At 36.8% G+C, this 24,371-nt stretch overlaps 1 protein-coding gene across 10 annotated transcripts in view; it reads left to right on the forward strand.

The window, feature by feature from the left end:
• Window positions 1-24,371, forward strand: part of MGA (MGA, MAX dimerization protein) — a 148,464-nt gene that overhangs the window by 73,178 nt on the left and 50,915 nt on the right. For all 10 annotated transcript variants that reach the window (XM_010847994.1, XM_010847995.1, XM_010847997.1 and 7 more), the window contains 6 exons: window positions 10,239-11,178; window positions 11,954-12,032; window positions 12,155-12,250; window positions 21,377-21,508; window positions 21,722-21,826; window positions 22,560-23,227. In XM_010847994.1, coding sequence (XP_010846296.1) covers window positions 10,239-11,178; window positions 11,954-12,032; window positions 12,155-12,250; window positions 21,377-21,508; window positions 21,722-21,826; window positions 22,560-23,227 — 2,020 coding nt within the window. The remainder of the gene's footprint in view (window positions 1-10,238; window positions 11,179-11,953; window positions 12,033-12,154; window positions 12,251-21,376; window positions 21,509-21,721; window positions 21,827-22,559; window positions 23,228-24,371) is intronic.

Genomic DNA, 24,371 nt, shown 5'->3' on the forward strand with positions numbered 1-24,371 from the left:
TGTGTATTCTTGCCAGGTCTTCTTAATATCTTCTGCTTCTGTTAGGTCCATACCATTTCTGTCCTTTATCGACCCCATCTTTGCATGAAATGTTCCCTTGGTATCTCTAATTTTCTTGAAGAGATCTCTAGTCTTTCCCATTCTGTTGTTTTCCTCTATTTCTTTGCATTGATCGCTGAGGAAGGCTTTCGTATCTCTTCTTGCTGTTCTTTGGAACTCTGCATTCAGATGCTTATATCTTACCTTTTCGCTTCTCTTCTTTTCACAGCTATTTGTAAGGCCTCCCCAGACAGCCATTTTGCTTTTTTGCATTTCTTTTCCATGGAGATGATCTTGATCTCTGTCTCCTGTACAATGTCACGAACCTCCATCCATAGTTCATCAGGCACTCTATCAGATCTAGTCCCTTAAATCTGTAGTGTAACATTCAAAGTGTTTTACTTTTTTGTTTTTTAATGTGTTCAGTCCAGTTCAGTCGCTCAGTTGTGTCCGACTCTTTGCGACCCCATGGACTGTATAGCTGTGCCAGGCTTCCCTGTCCATCACCAGCTCCCGAAGCTTGCTTAAACTCATGTCCATAGAGTCAGTGATGCCATACAACCATCTCATCCTTTGTCATCCCCTTCTCCTCCTGCCCTCAATCTTTCCCAGCATCAGGGTCTTTTCATATGAGTCAGTTCTTTGCATCAGGTGGCCAAAGTATTGGAGCTTCAGCTTCAGCATCAGTCCTTCCAGTGAATATTCAGGACTGATTTCCTTTAGGATTAACTGGTTTGATTGCAGTTAAAGGGACTCTCGAGTCTTCTCCAACACCACAGTTCAAAAGCATCAGATCTTCAGTCTTCATCTTTCTTTATAGTCCAGCTCTCACATCCATACATGACTACTGGGAAAACCATAGTTTTGATTAGACGGATCTTTGTTGGCAAAGGAACGTCTCTGATTTTTAATATGCTCTCTAGGTTTGTCATTGCTTTTTTTCCAAGGAGCAAGCATCTTTTGACTTCATGGCTGCAGTCACCATCTACAGTGATTTTGGAGCTCAAGAGAATAAAGTCTGTCACTGTTTCCATTGTTTCCCCATCTGTTTGCCGTAAAGTGATGGGACATGAAAAGTATTATAAACCTATTACAGTACAGTACTATACAGCCACTTGTGTTAGTTGGATACCTAGGCTAGTTTTGTTGAATGAATTGGACTTAAGAACATGCTCTTAGAACAGAACTGGTTTGTATATAGGGGACTTACTGTAATTGGTCTCTGTTTATATTTTGTATTTCTTCCTGATTCAGTCTTGGGAGGTTATACTAGGTGATTATTTCTAGGAGATTATCGAATTCTCCTACGTTGCCCATTTTATTGCCGTATAATTGTGTTATGTAATTTCTTTATGGTCCTTTATATTTCTCTGGTGTCAGGTATTGTGTCTCTTTAATTTTTTTTTTTTTGGATCCTCTCTTTTTCTTGATGAGTCTGGCTAAGGGTTTGTTGATTTGGTTTATCTTTTCAAAGAATCAGCTCTTCGTTTTCATCCTTATTTTGTTTTCAAAAAGGAAATTGCATATTTCATGTACGTTGTTTATTGTACAATGTACGGAAATATAGCTGGCCCTTTATATTGATTTTGTATCCTGTATCCTTGCTTAATTTGTTAACTGTTTCTCTTTGTGTGTGTTTGTATGTGTGTGTATTATTTAGAATTTTCTGCATATAAGATCATGTCATCTTCAATAGAGATACCTTTACTTTTTCTTTCCCAGTTTGAATTGATATTTTTTTCTTACCTAATTGTTTTAGTTACAACTTGCAGTACAATGTTAAATATACATGGTGAAAGTGGGAGCATTTAAGTTTTAATTTGCACTTTTTCAAGTGCATTTTCATAATTTCCTCAGGATGTATGGGATGTAGAATTTTAGAATGTTTAAATAAAATCACTTCGGAGGAAGGTAGTAATCTCCTTTACCGCTCAACAATTTCCTTCTTACGTGTTGAATAATAGCTTTATTAGTATTTTTAATAGCTTTCTTATGCCTTCATACTTTATAAGTATTTCACAATGATGAGCCTCTGTATTGGTGTGGTTCTTCTCATCATTGTGAGAAAACATTTTTTTCAAAACAAGAAATTCATGTTCTTTGGTCCTAGAAACATTGAAGTATATTTCTCTGAAAACGTTTTCACTTTCATGTTTTTCCTTTTTTAAAAAAAACCTTGATAGTTGACATATTATCTTATATAATCAGTCTTTTATCTTTTTGCTCTGTGTTATATGAGATTTCCTTGATTTAGCTTGTAACTTACTGATGTTTTTATTGTAGATATCATATTTCAGTTTCCAGGAGCTCTTTTGTTTTCCACTCTACATTCCCTTTTCCAGTGGTTTTCTTTTTCCTTTTATTCTAATTACCAGTTTCATGGGAGGCATTATCTTATGGGTTTATCTAATGTGCACCTTTATATGTCTTAGTATCTATTAAGTTAAATGACATAATATTGTCTATTTGTCTGTCTTGTGCATTTGATTCATGAGCTCCTTGAATGTGTGGACTGTGCTTTATTTATTTTGGTAAATCCCTGTGCCCCACAAAATGCATCTGGCACATGATAGGAGCTCAGTAAGTGTTGCCTGAATGAGTTTATCCATAGCACTAAAAAGCTTTTTTAGTGTGTTTCAGAATGGCTGGTATACATCATATTTATTTGTTAGATTGATTGTATATGCCAACAAAAAAGTAATTCTTTAGATAATTGATGTGTACAAATCAGTTGTTTTGCTGTAGTGTTGATTAGATAATCTTGTAGCAAATTTTTTTGTATAGTACCTTCTTAGAAGTATGAAACTTCAGGATTGTGTACAAAATCCTTCTGCCAAAGAAAAAATTCATGCTTTAGGTATAAAGGTTTTATTGGAAGATAAGGAGAGATTCTTCCTGACAACTTCTGTAATTTACCAGATTTAATATCCTGGGAAGATGTGAAAGCAGTTATTTTGGTAGCAGCCAAGATTTAGCTTCACAAGGTTCTTAGTTACTGCAAATATAATTGAAGTCATATGGCTAAATGAAAAAAGATAGAGATTATTTACTGCATGTTGGAAGTTCATTCTGTGAAATAGGAAGATAATGAAAGAACTGTCATTAAGTGTGAATCCTAAATTACTTGATAGTGAATGACATTTATATATGTAAATATACATAAAAACTGAGATTAATAGGGAAAGGGCAAAAGAGACATCATGGTTTGCCTAACCTTTAAAAACAGGTAAAGTAGGGAATTCCCTGGCAGTTGAGTGGTTAGGACTCCGTGCTTCCATCTCTGAGGGCCTGGGTTCAATCCCTGGTTGGGGAACTAAGATCCACAAGCTGTGCAGTGTGGTCAAAAAATAAAAAAATAGGTAAATGGGATTGTGGTGATGGCAAAACTATAAATTTAGTAAAAATAAGTGAGTTGTCACATAAAATGGGTGGGATTTATGTTATGTAACTTACATAATAAAGCCATTAAAAAAAAAACAGATAAAGAAATAGCTGTTTTTTCCAGTTAAGTGAAAATTTTGAAAAGGGGAAGCTATTTTAGCTTTTACATTTAAATCTAGCCTATCTTGGCTTTTTGTGTATGGCATGAAGTTGGGGGGTCAAGGCTCATATTTTTCCATGCAGATACCTGTGTGTTCTAACATACTGAAAATATTCCCATTAAAATGCACTGGTGCCTTGGAAAATGAGGTGACTATATATATGAGTGAGTCTATTTTTGGACTATTTTTATTCCATTTTTTGGTCTGTTCTTTTGCCAGTAGTACACAGTCTTGATGACACTGTAATAAATGTTTGGTAGTGTAAACTTCAAAACTACCATAGTATGTAGAAATACAGTTGATTTTTGTGCTTTGATCTTATATTTGATGACCTTGCTGAATTCACTTATTGTTTTGTAGTGTTTAGGATTTTCTGCATACACAATTATGATGTCTGTGAAATGGTGTCTGTGAACAAAGTTAGTTTTACTTCTTCCTTTACAGTCTTTATTATTATTCTCTTTCTTTATTACTTTACTGCACAGTTTAACTTCCAGTACTCTATTGAAACTGAATTTTGAGAATGGTCATTCATGTCTCCTAATTTTAAAGAATATCATTCAGTATTTTTTAATTGGCTGTTATCCTGCTGGCTTTAGCTGTTTTTGTAATGCTTTGTATCACATTGAGAAGTTTCCTTCCAGTCCTAATTTCTTAAGTGTTGTTAAGAATAAATGTTGAATGTTTATCAAATGACTTTCTTGTATCCATTGAGATTTTGTTTTTCTCCCTATTTTTTGTTAATATGGATAGTTACTATTATTATTATTTTTTAATGGTGGGGTAGGGACTGTGTGGGAATGCGGACTAGAAGTGTTCTAACATCTTTGCATTCCTGGGATAAATACTACTTGGTTTAAAGAACATTGTTTTTAATATTGAATTCAATTTACTGATACTTCACTAAGGATTTCCCTCTGAATTCATGAAGGATATTTTTATTTCTGATACTTAGGGTTCAGGAATTTGTTTTCTTCAAAATTGTAAAGTGTTGAATTCTCGGGTATTTTCTGAGTTTGTGCAAGATTGGAATTTTTTTCACTATGTGTTTGCTAGACTTGAGTGAAGCCAAGGAGTTTTTCTTTGTTGGCAGGTTTCAACTCATAAATGCAATTTCTCTGTTCTCTATTTCATTGAACTTTTTCCTCTTAGCACTTGTCCCTTCTTTGTGCTTGCTTTTGTTTTTATTTATTTATTTGACTGCTCTGGGCCTTAGTTGTGGCATGCAGGATATAGTTCCCTGAGCAGGGATTGAACCAAGCCCCCCTGCATTGCAAGTCTGGAGTCTTAGCCACTGGACCACCAGGGAGTTCCCTTGCTTTTGTTTTAATTTGCCTACTTCAATTTAGTGGTTGGCAGACTTAAGACCTGTGGATGACACCTAGCCTGCCATTTTTTTTGTGGTGGTGTTATGGCCTGCAAACTAAAAATATGGTTATTATATTTTTTAATGATTGTGAGGGAAAAACAAGAGTATTATTTGTCATGTGAAAATTCTGTAAAGTTCAAATTTCGATGTCCATTTGTTGGGACACAACTATGTTCACTTCTTTATGTATTGTCTTGTGGCTTCTTTTATGCTATGACGGTAGAGTTGAGTAAAGGTTATACAGACTTTAGAGACTAAAATTTTTACGTCTAGCCCTTTGTAAACAGTTTATCAATCCCCAAGATACTGATTTTTTGAAAAATTTGTGCACAACATTTCGTTTTGGTATTTTCTGTCATCTATTCTTTGATTATCTTCCCCTGTTTTCATTTGGATTGAATTTAAAAAATTCCATCCATGTGGCCTGTTGGTTTTTTTTAGCTACGCCTCTGTGTTTTTTTTTTTAGTGTTTATATTAGTCTGCTTAGGTTGACGTAATACCATAGACTGAGTGACTTAAACAATGAAAATTTATTTTCTCACGTTTCTGGAGTCTAGAAAGTCCAAGTAATGGTTTTGATAAGGTTCAGTTTTGTTGGGAGCTCTTATCCTGACCTGTAGACAGCTGCTTTCTAGCTTTGTCCTCATATAGAAGAGAGGTGACCTTTATGACCTCACTTAACCTTAATGACTTCCTCAGACCCTATCTCTGTGTATAGTCACTTGGGGGTTAGGGCTTCAGTTTATGAATTTGGGAGGGGACACAGTGCATTCTGTAGCAGTGGTTATGGAGATAAGTATGTACATTCTTAATTTATCAAGTAGAATCAGATTAATATAACAGTTCATGACCAGCTAATGTCCTTGTTGTTCATGTCCTTAGATATATGTTATAAACCGCCCCCAATAGTTAACTGTATTTGCTTTAAACAGTAGTCATTTAAATAAATGTAGGAAAAATAGTCTTATATTTAGTGACATGTTTATTTTTTCTGGATCTTTTCATTCATTCCTGGATTCATTTTCATACTAGTTCATTTCCTATCAGTCTGAAGAACTTCCTTTAGTATTTTTTTTAAACTTGGTTTTTAAAAAAAGATGTAATTCACTGCTATATAATTCACCCTTTAAAAGTGTTAAGTTCAGTGACTTTTATATATTTGCAAAATTATATAGCCATGACTAGAGTCATTTTAAGAACATTCATCACCACAAAGAAAGAAACCCTGTGTCCTTGACTGATCACTCTCCATTTTCCTTCAGCTGCTGTTCCACCCACCCAACCATATGCAGCCACCAGTCTCTCTTTTAAAAGTCTCTGGATTTGCCCATTCCGGATATTACATATAAATGGGATCATGTAATATGTGGTCTGTTGTGCCTTACTTAGCATAAGGTTTTCAAGGTTCATGTTGTAGTGTGTATCTGTACTTAATTTCTTTTATTACTGAATTATATTGTTACGTGGATATACTACTTTTTATTTATCCATTTATTAGTTGACAGACATTAGGTTGTTTCTTTTTGACTATTATGAATAACGTTGCCATGAACATTTGTGAAGTGTTGGTGTTGAATAAGTTTTGATTGTTGATAAGCCCATTCTTCCCTCACTAAATTGTCTTGGCATCCATGATTTGAATTCAGTTGAAAATCAATTGAGGGACTTCCTGGTGGTCTAGTGGTTAAAATTCCTCACTGTCAATGAAGGGGGCACTGGTTCGATCCCTGGTGTGAGAACTAAAATCCTACATGACGCATGGTGTGGCCCTTAAAAAAGAAAAGAAAAAACCAGTTGTTACAAATGTGGGCATTTATTACTGGACTCTAAATTCTGTTTAGGTGATTGGTATGTTTAGCTTTATGCTGAGTACGGTAGCTTTATATAAGTTTTGAAATTGGGAAGTATGTGTCCCCATTTGTTTCTGTTTTTTAAGATACTTTGAGTTATTTTGTGGTTCCTTGCATTTCCATGTGAATTATATAAGATCAGCTTGTCTATTTTACAAAAATCCCAGGTGGGGCGTTGATAGGGATTGTGTTGAATCTGCATTTCAGTTTTGGGGAGTATTGCTGCCTCACCAATACTAAGTTGTCTAAGTATGTAACTGTGGAGTATTTATCCTTTTTTTAAAGGCTGGCTATAATTCTATTTTTTTCCCCCAACAGTTTTGTAGTTTTCTGTGTATGAGTCTTACAGTGTTTTGGTTCAGTTTATTAAGTAGTTTATTCTTGCTGCTGCTGCTGCTGCTTCTGCTAAGTCGCTTCAATTGTGTCCAACTCTGTGCGACCCCATTGACTGCAGTCCACCAGGCTCCCGCATCCCTGGGATTCTCCAGGCAAGAACACTGGAGTGGGTTGCCATTTCCTTTTCCAATGCATGAAAGTGAAAAGTGAAAGTCAAGTCGCTCAGTTGTATCCTACTCCTAGCAACCCCATGGACCGCAGCCCACCAGGCTCCTCCGTCCATGGGATTTTCCAGGCAAGAGTACTGGAGTGGGGTGCCATCGGCTCTATTGTAAATAGGGTTGTCTTCTCAATTTCATTTTTGATGTTTATTCCTAGTGTGTAGAAATACAATTATTTTGGTATGTGTTGATCTTGGATCCTTCGATCTTGTCAAACTCATTTATTCCCTTTGTGTGTGTGTGTGTGTGTGTGTATTTCTTAGGATTTTCTGCTTTATATCCACAGAGTTTAGTATCTGTGGTGAGTCCTGGAACCAGTCTCCCTCAGATACTGGAGGTGACTGTATACAAGATCATGTCATCCACAAATAGAGGTGTTTTTTTTTTTAACTTCTTTTTCAATTTGGATCTCTTTTGTTTCTTTTTCTTGACTGATCACCCTGGCAGAACCTCTAGTATGGTGGTGGTGCTTTAGTTGCTATGTCCTACTCTTGAGACCCTGTGGACTGTAACTCACCAGGCTGTAACTCACTCCTCTGTCCATGGTATTTCCCAGACAAGAATACTGGAGTGGGTTGCCATTTTCTTTTCCAGGGGATCTTTCGGACCCTGGATCTTTCGGATTGAAACCAGGTCTCCTGCGTTGCAGGTGGATTCTTTACCACTGAGCCACCAGGGAAGCCTGAACCTCTAGTATAAAATTACATAAATAGAAGTGGTGAAAACTAATATCCTTGTGTTGTTTTGGTCTAAGGAGGTAGTATTTTTTGTGACGTGTGAATTCTTTCAGATGTCTGAAAATGTGTTTAGCTTTGAAGGCTTCTTTTAAACCTATAGCATTACATCGATTCTTTAAATGCTTTATGACAGGTGTCATTCCCTTGTCTTCTGTTTTACATTCTTTCCCATGAGTAGTCTGCTGTTCCATCCTTTTTCCTCTGATCTGTTCTTTTTTCCTTCCCTGCTTGTAAGGTTTTTCTCTTCATCTTTTTTCAGTACCTGGTCTTTATGTGCCTAGGTATGACTTTTTTTTTTTTTAATGTTGCTGAGCTTCTTGGATCTGTGGATGAAAATCTTTCCCTTTGGGAATACTTTTGTTCAATTTCTCTTCAAATGTTTCTCCTTTCTTTCTCCTGCCATTTTGGAAGTGCTGCTACTAGTATGTTAGATCATCGGATGTGTCCCACAGGTCTCTGACACGTTTTGCCTTTTTCTCTTATCTTTCAGTCTAGATCCCCAACCCCTGAGCCATGGACCAGAAAAATTGTCTTCATGAAACAGGTCCCTGATGCCAAAAAGGTTGGGGACCACAAGTCAAAATGATTTACTTTAATAAATTTTCGCTCACTTCAGTTTCTGAATAATTTACTTTAATAATGTTAGCTCACCTCAGTTTTAAGGGTAGGATCGAACTCTTCTTTCAGACAGGGCCCTGGAATCTTAAGTGCTGTGACACTAAGTTTCTGTTTTCAGGCCAAGTTTCTGCATCACTGGAAATTCTGCAGAAGTCCACTGGAGGATAATTGATGGTAGCAAGACTTGTTTTCTGTTGAGGGCAGCTTTTAGTCTGCCCATACTCAGGCATTAAAAGTTTGGTTTCTCTGTGTTCCAGCAAAGTTTCTTTGCCTATAGCATCCTTTTTCTGTCTACATTTGTACTTCAGCCAATGTAGGTGCCATGCAGGGTTGAAAGCACTAGTGGTCTGCGGTCACGTAGAGATGGCTGGTCCCTCTCTGGAATTCAGTTGATTTAGACTTACTTTGTACCCAGAGGTATTCAGTGGCTTTAAAGAAAGAATAGAATTTTAAATTTATTTAGTGTTTTGTCACTGTATGTTCTTTGTGAACTTCTATATTCTAACTGGAAGTCCTTTATTGAAGAGTTTTTGAGTGAGGTCAAGATCTCAAGTCAGTTTTTCAAGGGGTACATTGATTTTGTTGTTGCTTTTGCATATTTGAGGTAAATGAGAGTTATACAGATAAAGTGACTTTGAGGTTAGTGAGTCATGCTAACATGTTCTCAAGATACATTGGTATAGTTTATATGCTTTCAGTGATGAATTAGGCAAAGTGGGAAACTAAAAAGTTGATTTGAATTTTGATGAATTATAAACACTGAAGTCTAGACAGATTGTATGTATTTGCCTTCATCTACCGCCATCCTACCCTTTGATTTTGGAAGAACTAATGCTGGGTTCTTTACATTGAAAGTTAATTTTTTCAGTTTTCAATTTGAAAAATCACCTGGCAGCAACATTGTGACTGCAGTGGGAAAACTAGTAGCTAGTACATTTTAAAATGGTTAAAATGTTATGTTTTGTGTTGTATGAATTTTATCTCAATTAAAAAATCAATGAGCTGTTTGAAAGGCGCTCTCTGATGTTTATTTAAATTTTTAATCATAATGGATATTTGTGTGCTTTTATTGGCAGTTGTTTATTAGTCTGTAGATTTCAAGAGTTTGATTTTGTATCAGTGCCAGCTAACTTTCAAAATTGAATTCATTTGAAGAATACTGTTAGGTTTGATCTTAGCCAAAAGGCTGAGAAGCCATGAAGAATACTATTAGAAAAATAACTGTTACAACATATCTTGCTTTTTGATTTAGTCATGAGAGTTACTTGTTAAAACTTTACCCTTTGTTTTATAAGTTTTTCATGAAAAATTGATGGAATATGTAAAAGTGTGATGTTGGTAAACCGTTGAGAAACTTGTTATGTTATACAGAGTGCTTTTTTTTTTTTTTTTTTTAATGAATGGCTCTTGAAATCTGATGTGATTTTACTTGGTTTTCAACAATCTCTTTTTCCACCTTTCCCTTCTTGAGTCTTATTTATGGATGATTCTGTCCTTTTTAACCCTCCCTACTCTGTCTCTCCAGCCTTGGCAACAGTTTTGAAGATGGCTCCCATGTAACGTCACCGTTAAACCCAAATGAAAACTTCAATGTTGTCATTAAAGAAGAGCCTCTGGATGATTATGAATATGAACTTGGTGAGTGCCCAGAAGGGGTCACTGTGAAACAGGAAGAGACAGATGAGGAAACAGATGTATACTCAAACAGTGATGATGATCCTATACTAGAGAAACAGCTGAAGAGGCACAATAAAGCTGATAACCTGGAAGCTGACCATCCATCTTCTAAATGGCAACCAAATAGCCCATCAGGTGTTGCTAAAGCTAAAATGTTCAAATTAGATGCTGGAAAGATGCCAGTAGTCTACCTGGAGCCCTGTGCTGTCACCAAAAGCACAGTGAAGGTTTCTGAGCTCCCTGACAACATGCTTTCCACATCTCGGAAGGATAGATCTCTGTTGACAGAATTAGACTATTTGCCTGCGTACATTGAAAATTCTAATGAGACTGGCTTCTGCTTAGGCAGAGAATCAGAAAATGATCTTGGAAGACATTCACTAGATATCAGAGTGGTACAAAAATATCCCTCACTTAAAGAAGCTCAGTGGAAATACCCTGATATATCTGACAGTGTTAACACAGAAAAACTACTTGATGGTTCAAAGAGTTCAGTTGGGGACTCGTTTTTAGGAAAAGAGGACTTGGGCAGAAAGAAAACTATGCTTAAGATTTCAGCGGCTCCCAGGACTGTGAATGCTAATCAGAATGCCCCTCCAAATGTCCCTGGAAAAAGAGGAAGGCCACGAAAACTGAAACTGTCTAAGGCAGGGCGGCCACCTAAAAACACAGGAAGATCTTTAACTTCTACGAAGAACACTCTTACGGGCCCTGGAAGTACCTTTCCAGATGTGAAACCTGATCTGGAAGATGTAGATGGTGTTCTCTTTGTTTCCTTTGAATCAAAGGTAAGATTGTCATTTTCAGCTTTCTTTCTAAGGCCAAATAATCATCACTGAATTGTATACTAGCTGCTGGTTATCTTAGAATGTAGTTACTGTGAATGCATCCATTATATGAGGTTGTGTGCATGGGAAGGGGAGTATCTCTGAAATATTGGGTTAGCAGTATTAACCCAATGCTTCAACTAGATTATTTTTCTTTCAGATTTTTAGAGAAACTTAGTCTTTCTAAATTGACTACACAGAGGTTGAATTCTCTCTGCCTGTTCTTTTCCTCCCTCCTTGTTAATTGCTGAGTAAATATTTTTATTTAAACAGGGGCTTCCCAGGTAGAGCTAGTGGTAAAGAACCTATCTGGCAATGCAGGAGACATAAGAGACGTAGGTTCGATCCTTTGGTTGGGAAGATCCTCTGGAGGAGGTTATGGCAACCCACTCCAGTATTCTTACATGGAGAATCCCATGGACAGAGGAACCTAGCGTGCTACAGTCCATGGGGTCACAAAGAATCGGACACAACTGGAGCAACTTAGCATGCATGCAGAAGAAATCAGTATACAAATTGCAATAAATGGGCATAAATACAGTTCTAAGTCAGTTAGCTGAGTGTATTATATTTAAATTTTTTGCTTTCTCCCCACTATTAAAGTGATGTTAATGTAGAACATTTAGAAAATAGTGAAAAGTATCAACATGGAAAAAATGCCCCTGGTTTACTTTTAAATCCTTAGAAGTGACATTAACCACTTTTTTTCTTTCCTTTTTTTTTTTTTTAAATACAGGAAGCTCTAGATATTCATGCAGTTGATGGAACAAATGAAGAATCTTGTAGTCTTCAGGCATCAGCTGCAAATGACCCAGGTATTATATAATAGTAAAAAAAAAAAAAAAGAGATGGAGAATTTGGCTCTAGAAGTGAAAGAAGCAATGTGTAGTCTGCTGTAGTATATAGCAGCTTATTTTTATCATTGTTTTCTGAGTAGGTTGCAGAGCAAGAATTTCCCAGTTGGAAAAGGAATTGATAGAAGATTTGAAGGCCTTACGGCACAAGCAAGTCATACATCCTGGTCTTCAAGAAGGTATAATTCTCTAAAAACTATGCAAGCCTGGTTTTGTTGTTGTTGTTGTTGTTCTTCTTCTTGCCCTCTCTTTTTTCTCTCTTCCCTTTGCACCTTCCCCAAACCTTTTCTGTTTTCCTTCTTTCCCCTTTCTTTTGATTTCATTTATTTTAGCCCTTCTCTCAGCTTGCATTTTTTCTGTTCTCTCTGTTCATGATTCTTTCTCTTAACTAAAAAGCATGCCTAGGTCTTTGGTGTCCTAAGAGAAACCTTTCAGACTCTGAGGATACTGTTCTATCATTGGTGAAGCATAATATATTATGCATTAAAAATGTATCATGGTAAGAAAGTGGTGTTTTTCTTTCTTATAATGCAATTTTGGTTGCTTTTGTTTCTGGGGGTTTTTGAAGGTTCCTTTGTTTTGTTTTTGGAGGGAAAGACCCTACTTTTTTTATGTACTTGGTAATATATTTAGCTGTGTAAAGAGAATACTTATTTCTCATATGTGACTGTAAACATTTTATATATTTCATATATTGCTTGGAGTGTAGTTTAAAATTTTAATCATTACATATTTTGTTGAAATAGTTTATCTTGGCCTTGATTATATGGTTTAATCCTTTTTTAAAGAATAGCAAAATTTACCATACCTATGCCATTATAATTAACTACTGATTTTCCTCCCTGTTTGCACTGTAAATAGAAGGACTATAAACCATGCCTCAACTTTTAGTTTTCTCATATCTTTTATTTTAGATATGCTTCTTGGAGTAGTTTGAGTTTTGACACTTAGTCAATTTTCAAAGGACTATCTAGGCTGATTCACATTGTATAGTAGATCATTTATATGAAAGTCTAAGCATTATATACCAACAGAACATTGATTTATAAACAGCCATTCAGTTTCTAAATTCACTGGCAATATTTGAACTTTTTGCTTTAACGTGAGACTGTGTGACAGTATGGTGTTAAAGTATGTAAATTTCAACCCAAGTAATTAGGACTGGATACTGTGGATTGTAATGGAAGATCAGTCATGTCATATTAGTCTTGCTGGTAATAATGTTTGCTGTCCTTTATTGTTTGTTTTCATTTCTGCTATTTTATTTAAATAATAATCTCTTTTCTCAATTAACTTTTCGTTTTCCCCTCACTCCTACATTTTTTAAAGTACTCTTTATAACATTTGCATTGTGTTCTTTCAGCCTAATGACCACATTTATTGTCTTAGTTCTAGAGTTAAATATATTTAGTGCTCCCTGCTGATCTTTTTGCTCTGTTTGTTAGTTTTTTTGGCTAAGGTTTGAGTTTTTTTCCTTTCCTTATAGACATTTTAGTCAAATCTGTGATTTTTTTTTCCCTTTGTGTAATGGGCCTTCAAAGTCAAATGCTTATGGGAACTAAGCAGGTAACATATAGTGAAATTAGCCTGAATTTGTGGGTGGGGTTGGACTCTAGTTGGCTGGAGTATAGGTTCTTTTTCTAAGGGGTCATCCACATGAGTTCAGTTCAGTCACTCAGTTGTGTCTGACTCTTTGCGACCCCATGAATCACAGCACGCCAGGCCTCCCTGTCCATCCCCAACTTCCGGAGTCCACCCAAACCCATGTCCATTGAGTCGGTGATGCCATCCAACCATCTCATCCTCTGTCGTACCCTTCTCCTCCTGCCTTCAATCTTTCCCAGTGTCAGGGTCTTTTCCAATGAGTCAGCTCTTCGCAACAGGTGGCCAAAGGATTGGAGTTTCAGCTTCAACATCAGTCCTTCCATTGAACACCCAGGACTGATCTCCTTTAGGATGGACTGGTTGGATCTCCTTGCAGTCCAAAGGACTCTCAAGAGTCTTCTCCACATCAGTGAATTGTCAAATAGGAATGTAGGCCCATTATTTTCAGAAATTCCCATTGTAGTGTAGAAGATAAAGTAAGTATTTTTATGTAAAATCTATCCGTTGTAAGTGGTGGCAGCTGATAAAGTTTTTTTGAACAGAAAAGTGTGTGAGGCATCCATCACCTTTTAGTTACTACACAAATTATGCATTTAGTGTTCAAGTTTGTACTTAATCCTCACATTGTTAAGGGTAAATTCAACTACATTCTTATATAGTTTTACAGTTAAATCTGTAATCCATGTGTACTTTCTAAAATCCATGAGGCACTTTCCATAATGTATAAGGTAGAATTACAGTTTGGAGGTTTTCCTCTATTTTATTTTGGCAGATGTCTCCCCCAGCCCCCAACCTTTGCTTAAGACTTAAAATATTAAAAGAATTAAGTTAGTTTGACTAAATGTTTATAGTAACTTATGGTGCCAGCTAAGTATCTGCAGATAGTGAAAATACTTGTCTAGATTCCTTTCTAATAATTGATGTTTGAAGTAATTTATTAAATTTATTACATTTCAATTCAGTAATGTCCTGTTTCTTTGCCTTTCTGTCAACTGTAGCATTTCCTTATTTTTTAGAAAATGAGCACTTCTAAATCTAGAAAGATTTTGAGCTGGAAAAAAAAAACTTGAAAAGCTTTATGAACTTCCTTTGTAATTGTGGAAGAAATGTTGATTTAAGCCTGAGAAAATGTTTTTATTGTTGTTGTTTATAGTTTTGTTGCTAAAATAAGATTCTTAATTTTGTTTTCCACAGTGTGATATTTTTGTTTTCTATACTTTTCTTTGCTGCTTCCAAATTGGTTTATTTTCTAAGCCCATCATCCTGAAATTACAATTTTTTGATCTTTAAAGGTATTGTTATAAAAGCGTTTTCTACTTCATTGCTACCAAGTAAATTAATTCTATGTCAGTTGTTACATTCATGTTTTATTTTAAGTAAGTATTAGATTTGCAGAAATATTGGAACCATAGTACAGAGTTCCTATATACTCAACATCCAGTTTCCCCTGTAGTTAACATCTAACTTGAGCGCAATACATTTGTTACAATTAGAGAACCTACTGATATACTATTATTTACTAAAGTGCATACTTTATTCAGATTTCCTTAGTTAGTTTTCTATGTTTCAAGGTATCACCTAGGAAAATGTCGTAGTACTGCATCTAGTAGTCATGTCTCCTTAGGATCCTGTTGGCTGGGATGGTTTCTCAGACTGTTTTGTTTTTAATTATTTTGACCGTTTTGAGGAATACTGGTCAGGTATTTTGTAGAATGACCCTCAGTTGAGATTTGTTTGATATTTTTCTCATGGTTCACCTGAGACCATATGTTTATAGGAAGAAGACCACAAAGGTAAAGTGCCATTCTCATCTTACCATATCAAGGATAAATATTATCAACATAATTTGTCACTGACATTTTTATGCTGTACTCTTTGGAAGGAAGTCACTGTGTAGTCCACACTTAATGAGTGGTAAGGTATGCTTCTCTTTCTTGAGGAAGGAGTATCTGCATAAATTACTTGAAATTTTTCTGTAGCCAGAGATTTCTTTCTCCCTCATTTTTATTCAGTCTTTTATATCAGTATGAACTCCTGTCAGTTTTAATGTTAAATTCCTTAAATGACAGTATTCCCAGGGCACTCTCTCTTTCTTTTTAGTTACTTAAAAAAATCTCTGTAGTGTTAAATCAGTGGTTAGGTAGAGTTTTTCTTTTATATATCTATATCTCCTTTTCTGTTCTATGTTCAGTAGTTATACAGGTTTTTCTTTGGAGTGTATTTTTGTGGATATCTCCTATTTAAGTGCATTTAGCTAGATGCGCACTTTTTTTTTTTTTTTTGCTACAGTTTATCATCTTAGGTGATTCTGCCTTGAACCTAAAGGGTTATCTGTTTTTGTTTCTTTCTTTATGAGTCTTTTTTTTAATGGTGAGATAATGTATTCTTAGGAAGTTGCTCCTAATATGATGAAAAGGCAGAAGCATTTAGGGGTATGATTTAAACCATCATGTGCAAAGCATTATATGCTTTTATATGCTAAGAATTATTTAACTTATTTTTGCAAGCTGAAGTTATTCTCATTCATATGGAACCGACTAAGTCTGGGTCTTATGGCAAATAAGTCTTCATGGCAAATAGATGGAGAAACATGGGGAAATAAATCTTCATGGCAAATAGATGGGGAAACATGGCAAGTAGATGGGGAAACAATGGAAACAGTGAGAGAGTTTATTTTTTGGGGCTCCAAAATCACTCACTGCAGATGGTGTCTGCAGCCATGAAATCAAAAGACACTTGCACATTGGAAGAAAGCTATGACCAACCTAGACAGCACATTAAAAAACAGAGACATTACTTTGCCGACAGAGGTCTGTCTAGTCAAAGCTGTGGTTTTTCCAGTAGTCATGTGTGGTTGTGAGAGATGGACTATAAAGAAAGCTGAGTGCCAAAGAATTGATGCTTTTGAACTGTGGTGTTTGAGAAGACTCTCTGAGAGTCCCGTGGACTGCAAGGAGGTCCAACCAGTCCGTCTTAAAGGAAATCAGTCCTGAATATATATTCATTGGAAGGACTGATGCTGAAGCTCCAATCCTTTGGCCACTTGATGTGAAGAACTGACTCATTTGATGCTGAGAAAGATCGAAGGTGGGAGAAGGGGACAACAGAGGATGAGATGGTGGGATGGTATCACCGACTGAATGCACATGAGTTTGAGTAAGCTCTGTGAGGTGGTGCTGGACAGGGAAGCCTGTTGTGCTACAGTCCATGGGGTTGCAAAGAGTCGGACACGATTGAGCGACTGAACTGAAACTGAAAGTCTGGGTCTCAAGTATTTGTTTCTTGGGGAAGGATTTTCTCTAAGGACAAACATTTCAAGATGTGTAGGTAAGCTAAGTTGGGAATTACTTTGAGTAGTGTCCATGTGCCATTGACCTCTCTACTATTAAGGCTTTAACAAAATAAGTATATTTAAAATAAATTTGATCTTTGTGTTGATATTTTTCGGAGAAGGCAATGGCACCCCACTCCAGTACTTTTGCCTGGAAAATCCCATGGACGGAGGAGCCTGGTAGGCTGCAGTCCATGGGGTCGCTAAGAGTCGGACACGACTGAGTGACTTGACTTTCACTTTTCACTTTCATGCATTGGAGAAGGAAATGGCAACCCACTCCACAATTCTTGCCTGGAGAATCCCAGGGACAGCGGAGCCTGGTGGGCTGCCGTCTATGGGGTCACACAGAGTCAGACACGACTGAAGTGACTTAGCGGTAGCAGCAGTTGATATTTTTAGGATCACTTGATACACCTTTTTGTGGGAAGATGGCAGTTCAAAATATTAGCAAATCCAGACAAGAAGATACGTAGGGAAAACAGTCTGTAAATTTGATTGTCCTGGTCTAGATTTTGCATGTCTGCCTACCTATTTGGCTGTATGGATACATTTTTAACAACTTAATTCCTTTCTTTCTGTTTTCTCTGTAGGCTCAAGTAGTTTTTGTCTGTAATAATAATATGTTTCTCTTTTCAAAGCACTACAGTATCTGATTTTATCCTTTGTTTAGGATTCAGTGTGACTTGAATTTCTGCGATATTTTGCATTCTGCTCCACTCTGGTTCCACTCTGCTCTTCCTCCCCACCTTTCCTAGTTAATTCCTACTTATTCTAATTTAAGAATTACACTCTCTGTACAGTTTTACCAGGTTGCCTTGGGCTTTTCAAGTATCGTTCCATTTGCCTCTCACAGGATTTATTTACCCTATTGTAACTACTAATGAGTCAGTTGGGAAAACAACACAAAAGCTCCATGAGGTCTGGGAAATGTCTTTGATCTCTGTCCTCATCTGTATTGCAGAGCATTTGAAAGAGAAGGTACAGTTAATTCTTAAAACATAAAACTCAGTGCAGTGGATTGATACTTCACTGATGAGAAAGCAGAAGCTAAGAGAAATTTAGCCCAAAGTCAGGATTAGAGAACAGTTTCTTGACCCATATTAACCTGCCTGCCAAAGCAGGAGACGTAAGAGACACGGGTTTGATCCCTGGTTTGGGAGGATCCCCTGAAGGCGGGCATGGCAATCCACTCCAGTATTTTTGCCTGGAGAATCCCATGGACAGAGCAGTGTGGTAGACTACAGTCCACAGGGCCGCAGAGAGTCGGACCCAACTGACAGTGGCAGCACACAGGCACACGTTTTTCTCCCTAGTTGATTGAAACATGAGGAAAATACTTCATTGATGTTCATTTTAATCACATTATGTGATTCAATAAAATAAGCATGATAAAATGATACTTATTTTAAAGAACTAGAATTATAAACGAAAGCCAAATTGCCATCTCTGTTTATTAAGTTTTATGTGGAGTATATACAAATCAACCTTAAGAGAACTTGAAGCTTGTAACCTGACCAGTGTCTTCACCTTGCAGGAAACGAGTACTATGTAATAAGCTTTTTATTGGAAACCTGTACCTGTGACTTCTAGTAGTTAATACCATGATAGTTGATGCCTTCAATTTCTTATTTCAGTTTTGTTCAAATTTAGGTTAAATGCTTTCCTTCTCAGTAATATGAAGCCAGTAATTGTACAAACAAGGAAATCCAGATTAGAAACTTGTCACTAGTAACAGAAAAAATTCAAATTTAAGAACAATAGGATATAGATGTATACCAATAAGATGAGGACAGTTTTAAAAGTCCAGTGATATAAAATGTTGATGAGGATGTGGATCAGCAACGACTTTTAACGCTATTGGAGAGAGTATAAATGGAGAGTTAATTGGCAGTCTAGTGAACAACTTCGAAACTAGTGCAGTATTGCATGTGGTTATCCATGATTGTGTGACAGGTATGCTCTTGAAACACTTGATCTCAGAGTGGCCAGACAAGACCACGGGAAATTAATAACTGTAACTGGTTGCCTCTAGCCATAAGCAGCCTCATGTTTATTCCAGTTTGTTATGTAATTACTGTTTTCTTATTTCCCATTAAATAAGAAAGATTCAGAATAACTAGGTGTATCAGTTAGAATTCTGAATTGCAAACATCAGAATCCACTCACTCTGCAGGTGAAATAGAATATAAATTTATTAAAGAATATCAGATGATTTACAGAGAGAATCTCCTGAAAGGCAGAAAAACAGACTCTAGGACTATGCAGTCAGGAAAAATGTCCAAAAAAAAAAAAGGAAAAATGTCCAAATTATATTCCCTGAGACTGCAGCCATGATATTAAAAGACGCTTACTCCATGGAAGGAAAGTTATGACCAACCTAGATAGCATATTGAAAAGCAGAGACATTACTTTGCCAACAAAGGTCCATCTAGTCAAGGCTATGATTTTTCCAGTGGTCATATATGGATGTGAGAGTTGGACTGTGAAGAAAGCTGAGCGCCGAAGAATTGATGCTTTTGAACTGTGGTGTTGGAGAAGACTCTTGAGAGTCCCTTGGACTGCAAGGAGATCCAACCAGTCCATTCTAAAGGAGATCAGTCCTGGGATTTCTTTGGAAGGAATGATGCTAAAGCTGAAACTCCAGTACTTTGGTCACCTCATGCAAAGAGTTGACTCATTGGAAAAGACTGATGCTGGGAGGGATTGGGGGCAGGAGGAGAAGGGGACGACGGAGGAGAAGGGGATGACAGAGGATGAGATGGCTGGATGGCATCACTGACTCCATGGACGTGAGTCTGAGTGAACTCTGGGAGTTGGTGATGGACAGGGAGGCCTGGCGTGCTGCGATTCATGGGGTCACAAAGAGTCGGACATAACTGAGCAACTGAACTGAACGGAACTGAACTTAAGAGCCCATACAAACAGTCTCACAACATTGAACAGTTACTACCATTTTCAACATAGTACACTGAACACAGTATACTACAGCTAGGACATTGATTACTTTTACCTCTAAAAGTTCTTAACTTGGCCAAATAGTATCAACCTCGTTAACACAATTCTGCATAGTATTCCTTTGCTTATGGTCCTCTCTTCTAGATTGGAGCCTTTTATGGCTACATCTGTGTTTTAACACCTCTCTATTGAAGAGGTGGGGGTTATAATGTGGAAAAGTAATAGCTTTTGGAAAGGTTCTCAGAATATTTTGGGCAGCCACATGTATGTCAAACAGTATCCAGTAAATTAAAGATGAACATATTCCATTATATAGCAATTCCACTCTTGGATAAATGCCATAAGGAAAAGCTAAATACACTAGAGAAACTTTCATACATGTTCATATTTGTGATAGACTTTTTTGTACAAGATGTACAATTACCCTGCAGTATTTTTTGTAATAGTTTAAAATAGGAAACAGCTTAATTCTCATCAAAAGGAGAATGGTGAATAAATGAGAGTCATTCATAATCTGGAATAGTGTACAACAGTGAAAATAAATCATGTAGAGATACACCTGTCAACATAGACAAATCTTTGATGTAAAATGTTAAAGAAAAAAAGGTAGAAACATAGGTAAAATATATGCTTTCCCAATACCTACAGATAAGCCATAATATTTATAGGCTCCATTAACCATAAATATCTTAATAATAACTAAAGAATTAGTAGCCTTCACCAGGCCAGACGCTCAGACTATTGTATGTTTGTATTAGAGGTCCTAGAAAATCTCTGGGGTATAAAGTATTAAAGTACAAAAAGTCTGAAGTCTGCTGTGTTTATGTATTAGTTATCTATTGCTGCTTAACAGATTGCTACAAACCTAGTACCTTAAAACAACACATTTACTGTCTCAGGGTTCAGTGGGTCAGGTGTTAGCCCATAGCCTAACTGGGTCCTCCTTTTAAGGTATCACAGGATTGCACTCAAGATGTGAGTCTTGTCTCCTCATCAAAGGTTTGAGTGGGGAGGGATCTGCTTCCAGTTTCCCTCAGGTTGTTGGCAGAATTTTTATCCTTGCAGCTCTAGCAGGATGGATGATAACACTCACTCTTAGATTATCACATATACATACATAATCATGTACATCCTATCCCTTTTGCCACTGGTTAGAAGCAAGTCACAGGGCCCACCAACATTTAAGATAGAAAAGGGAGGATTTTGTAAATATATAATACCCAGGAAGTGAGGATCATGAGGCCACCTTGAAGTCTGTCTGCCACTTTCAACTTTTATTTCATCATTTCTGGTCTCCACTTATTCTTTATTATACCCCTCCCTCCCCCCTCCACCCCAACCAGAGATTAAAAAATACCCAATATGAAAAAAAAATACCCAATATGATTCTTTTTTTTTTTTTTTTTTGTAGTGGGCTTAAAATTGAATTCAGTGGACCCAACAATGAGCATTGATCTTAAGTACTTGGGAGTACAGCTACCTTTGGCTCCAGCCACTAGCTTTCCATTCTGGAACCTTACCGGAGCCAACCCTGCCTCTCCTGGTGAGTGCACAGTATTTGTAAACTCAAACAAGTTTGTGATAAAAATAAAATGCTACCATTGTTAGAGACATTTAGGATACTCTAATTAAATCCTTTATCTAGTGGTGAGTCTTAACTATAATTTATACATTTTAGATGAAATCTTAGTAATTAATTAGATATTAAATATTGGCTTCCTTGAATTTTGATCGTCTTTTACTTTTACTTTTATAGATGCTGGATTTCCCTTTGTTTCTAGGACAGGGAAGACCAATGATTTCACCAAGATCAAGGGATGGAGGGGAAAGTTTCATAGTGCTTCTGCATCTAGGAATGAAGGTAGTCAGCTTTTTAAAAATACATTCTGAAACATGTGGCCAAAGACTCTTGTTAAAAGTAAACCTTGGTTATTTTTCTTTATCTCTTCTTTCGATGCTTTAAAATAAACTGAAAATAATTATCTTGCCTTTTTTTGTTCATTTTCTGTGTCTTGTAGTCCCTATCCTGGGTTTCAGTCCCTAACCATGTCAGACTTAAATAATTCTTGCAGCCTTTTCAAACTACACTTCCTTTCTATTCCTACAGTTATAAAAAGCATCATCGTCAAGCATTATTTCAGAACTGTATACTTTAGAGCTGTATAGTGATTTCCAATAATGTTACAGTACTTCAAAATAAACTTCTAAATCCAATCTGAAATCTAAATTTTGATTGTGTGTCTGTTGGTCTCCTTTCTTAGTGCTTTTCCTTTCAAACTGCAATTGTTTGCAGTTACACTCTAACTAGATAAATTTATTGTTTATTCAATATAATTTTTCTCCTCTTTGAATCTTTGTACAGTATTATAATAGTGTAATGCTTGTCTCTGTTAAACTTGCTTTTTCTTGTTCCTTAAAAACTAAATTTTATACTACTGTTTTTGTGCCCTTAACTTTTTCCCTTCTGAGGAGGGACAGTTTGGAAGATCTGGTAGCTTATAAATGAATGCTCCTGGCCTTTTTAAGTGTATTTTTCTAGAGACATAAATATCTGTCTTACATTTCTTTAAGTATCTGTTTATCTTTATTTCTAGGTGGAAATTCTGAAGGTCCATTGAAAAACCGTTCTGCTTTCTGCAGTGATAAGCTGGATGAATACTTGGAAAATGAAGGCAAGCTGATGGAAACAAGCATGGGTTTCTCTTCTAATGCTCCCACGTCGCCTGTGGTATACCAGCTTCCCACCAAGAGTACCAGCTATGTTCGAACACTTGATAGTGTGCTGAAGAAGCAGTCTACCATTTCCCCTTCTACCTCTTACTCTTTGAAACCTCATTCTGTACCCTCTGTCTCTCGAAAGGCAAAGTCTCAAAACAAACAGGCAACTTTCAGTGGCCGAACTAAATCATCTTATAAATCCATTTTACCATACCCTGTTTCACCAAAGCAGAAGCACACTCCTATGATTCCAGGAGATAAGATTACCAAGAATTCTTCAAGCACCACCTCAGAAAACCGGGTGAATAACTTGATTGTGCCAACTTTAGATGAAAATACATTTCCAAAGCAAATTAGTTTGCGGCAGGCACACCAGCAGCAGCAGCAACAGCAACAACAACAGGGATCTCGCCCTCCAGGCTTGTCTAAGTCTCAAGTGAAGCTAATGGATCTGGAAGACTGTGCACTTTGGGAAGGAAAACCAAGGACCTATATCACTGAAGAGCGAGCAGATGTATCCTTAACAACTCTGCTTACGGCTCAAGTAGGTACCTTTTGTTTTCCAAAAGCATATTAGTCTTGTCGAGAAAGAATTAGGTCGTTAGAAGAAATGGGAATGGGGCTTTTTGGCAGGAGGATGGGGTGTTCAGTTACCTTAGTGACAGCTAAGGAAATGTCTTCCACATTTGTTCTTTATCAACTAGATATCAAGTGTAGATTCCTCCTACCAGCAGAGGGAGACTGTACAATCATGCTTTTGAATTGTCCCTCTCCTTTATAAAGGCAGCTGACTATTTTGAACATTTTTAATTTCATTCTCCAGCATGTGGGCAAGTACATTTACTGGGCTTGTTAAAAAGAGCTTTGAAAACTCTGCTTAAAAGGTATTAAATCCCAGAAAATGCCCCAAATTATCAACCTACAGAGAAAATGGTTTTGTCTTTTATAAAATTATATATTAAGAAATTTTCATTAATTGTTGATTCACCTATGGTAACATAGGTGAATGGTATGTTAAAGCCTTGGTGCATGTGAAATGATACAGGAGCATGTGGATAAGTTTTCTGTCATGAAATTTCTGTAGTTTACCTTCCATATTTTAAATTCTGTGACTAAATTCTAAAGCTGAAGATCATCAGATATTGGGACTAAATATAAATTTTATCTTTTATAATCAATCATTCCTAAAGACGTTTCATTTTCAGTTCAGTCGCTCAGTCGTGTCCAACTCTTTGTGACCCCATGAATCGCAGCACACCAGGCTTCCCTGTCCATCTCCAACTCCCGGAGTCCACCCAAACCCATGTCCATTGAGTCGGTGATGCCATCCAACCATCTCATCTTCTATTGTCCCTTCTCCTCCTGCCCTCAATCTTTCCCAGGATCAGGGTCTTTTCCAATGAGTCAGCTCTTTGCATAGGTGGCCAGAGTATTGGAGTTTCAGCTTCAACATCAGTCCTTCCAATTTATCACTCAGGACTGATCTCCTTCAGAATGGACTGGTTGGGTCTCCTTGCAGTCCAAGGGATTCTCAAGAGTCTTCTCCAACATCACAGTTCAAAAGCATCAATTCTTCTGTGCTCAACTTTCTTCATAGTCCAACTCTCACATCCATACATGACCACAGGAAAAACCATAGCCTTGACTAGACGGACCTTTGTTGACAAAGTAATGTCTCTGCTTTTTAA

The sequence above is a fragment of the Bison bison genome, unplaced genomic scaffold, assembly GCF_000754665.1.
Source record: "Bison bison bison isolate TAMUID 2011002044 unplaced genomic scaffold, Bison_UMD1.0 scf7180017864259, whole genome shotgun sequence".
In the NCBI taxonomy this organism is placed as follows: Eukaryota; Metazoa; Chordata; class Mammalia; order Artiodactyla; family Bovidae; genus Bison; species Bison bison.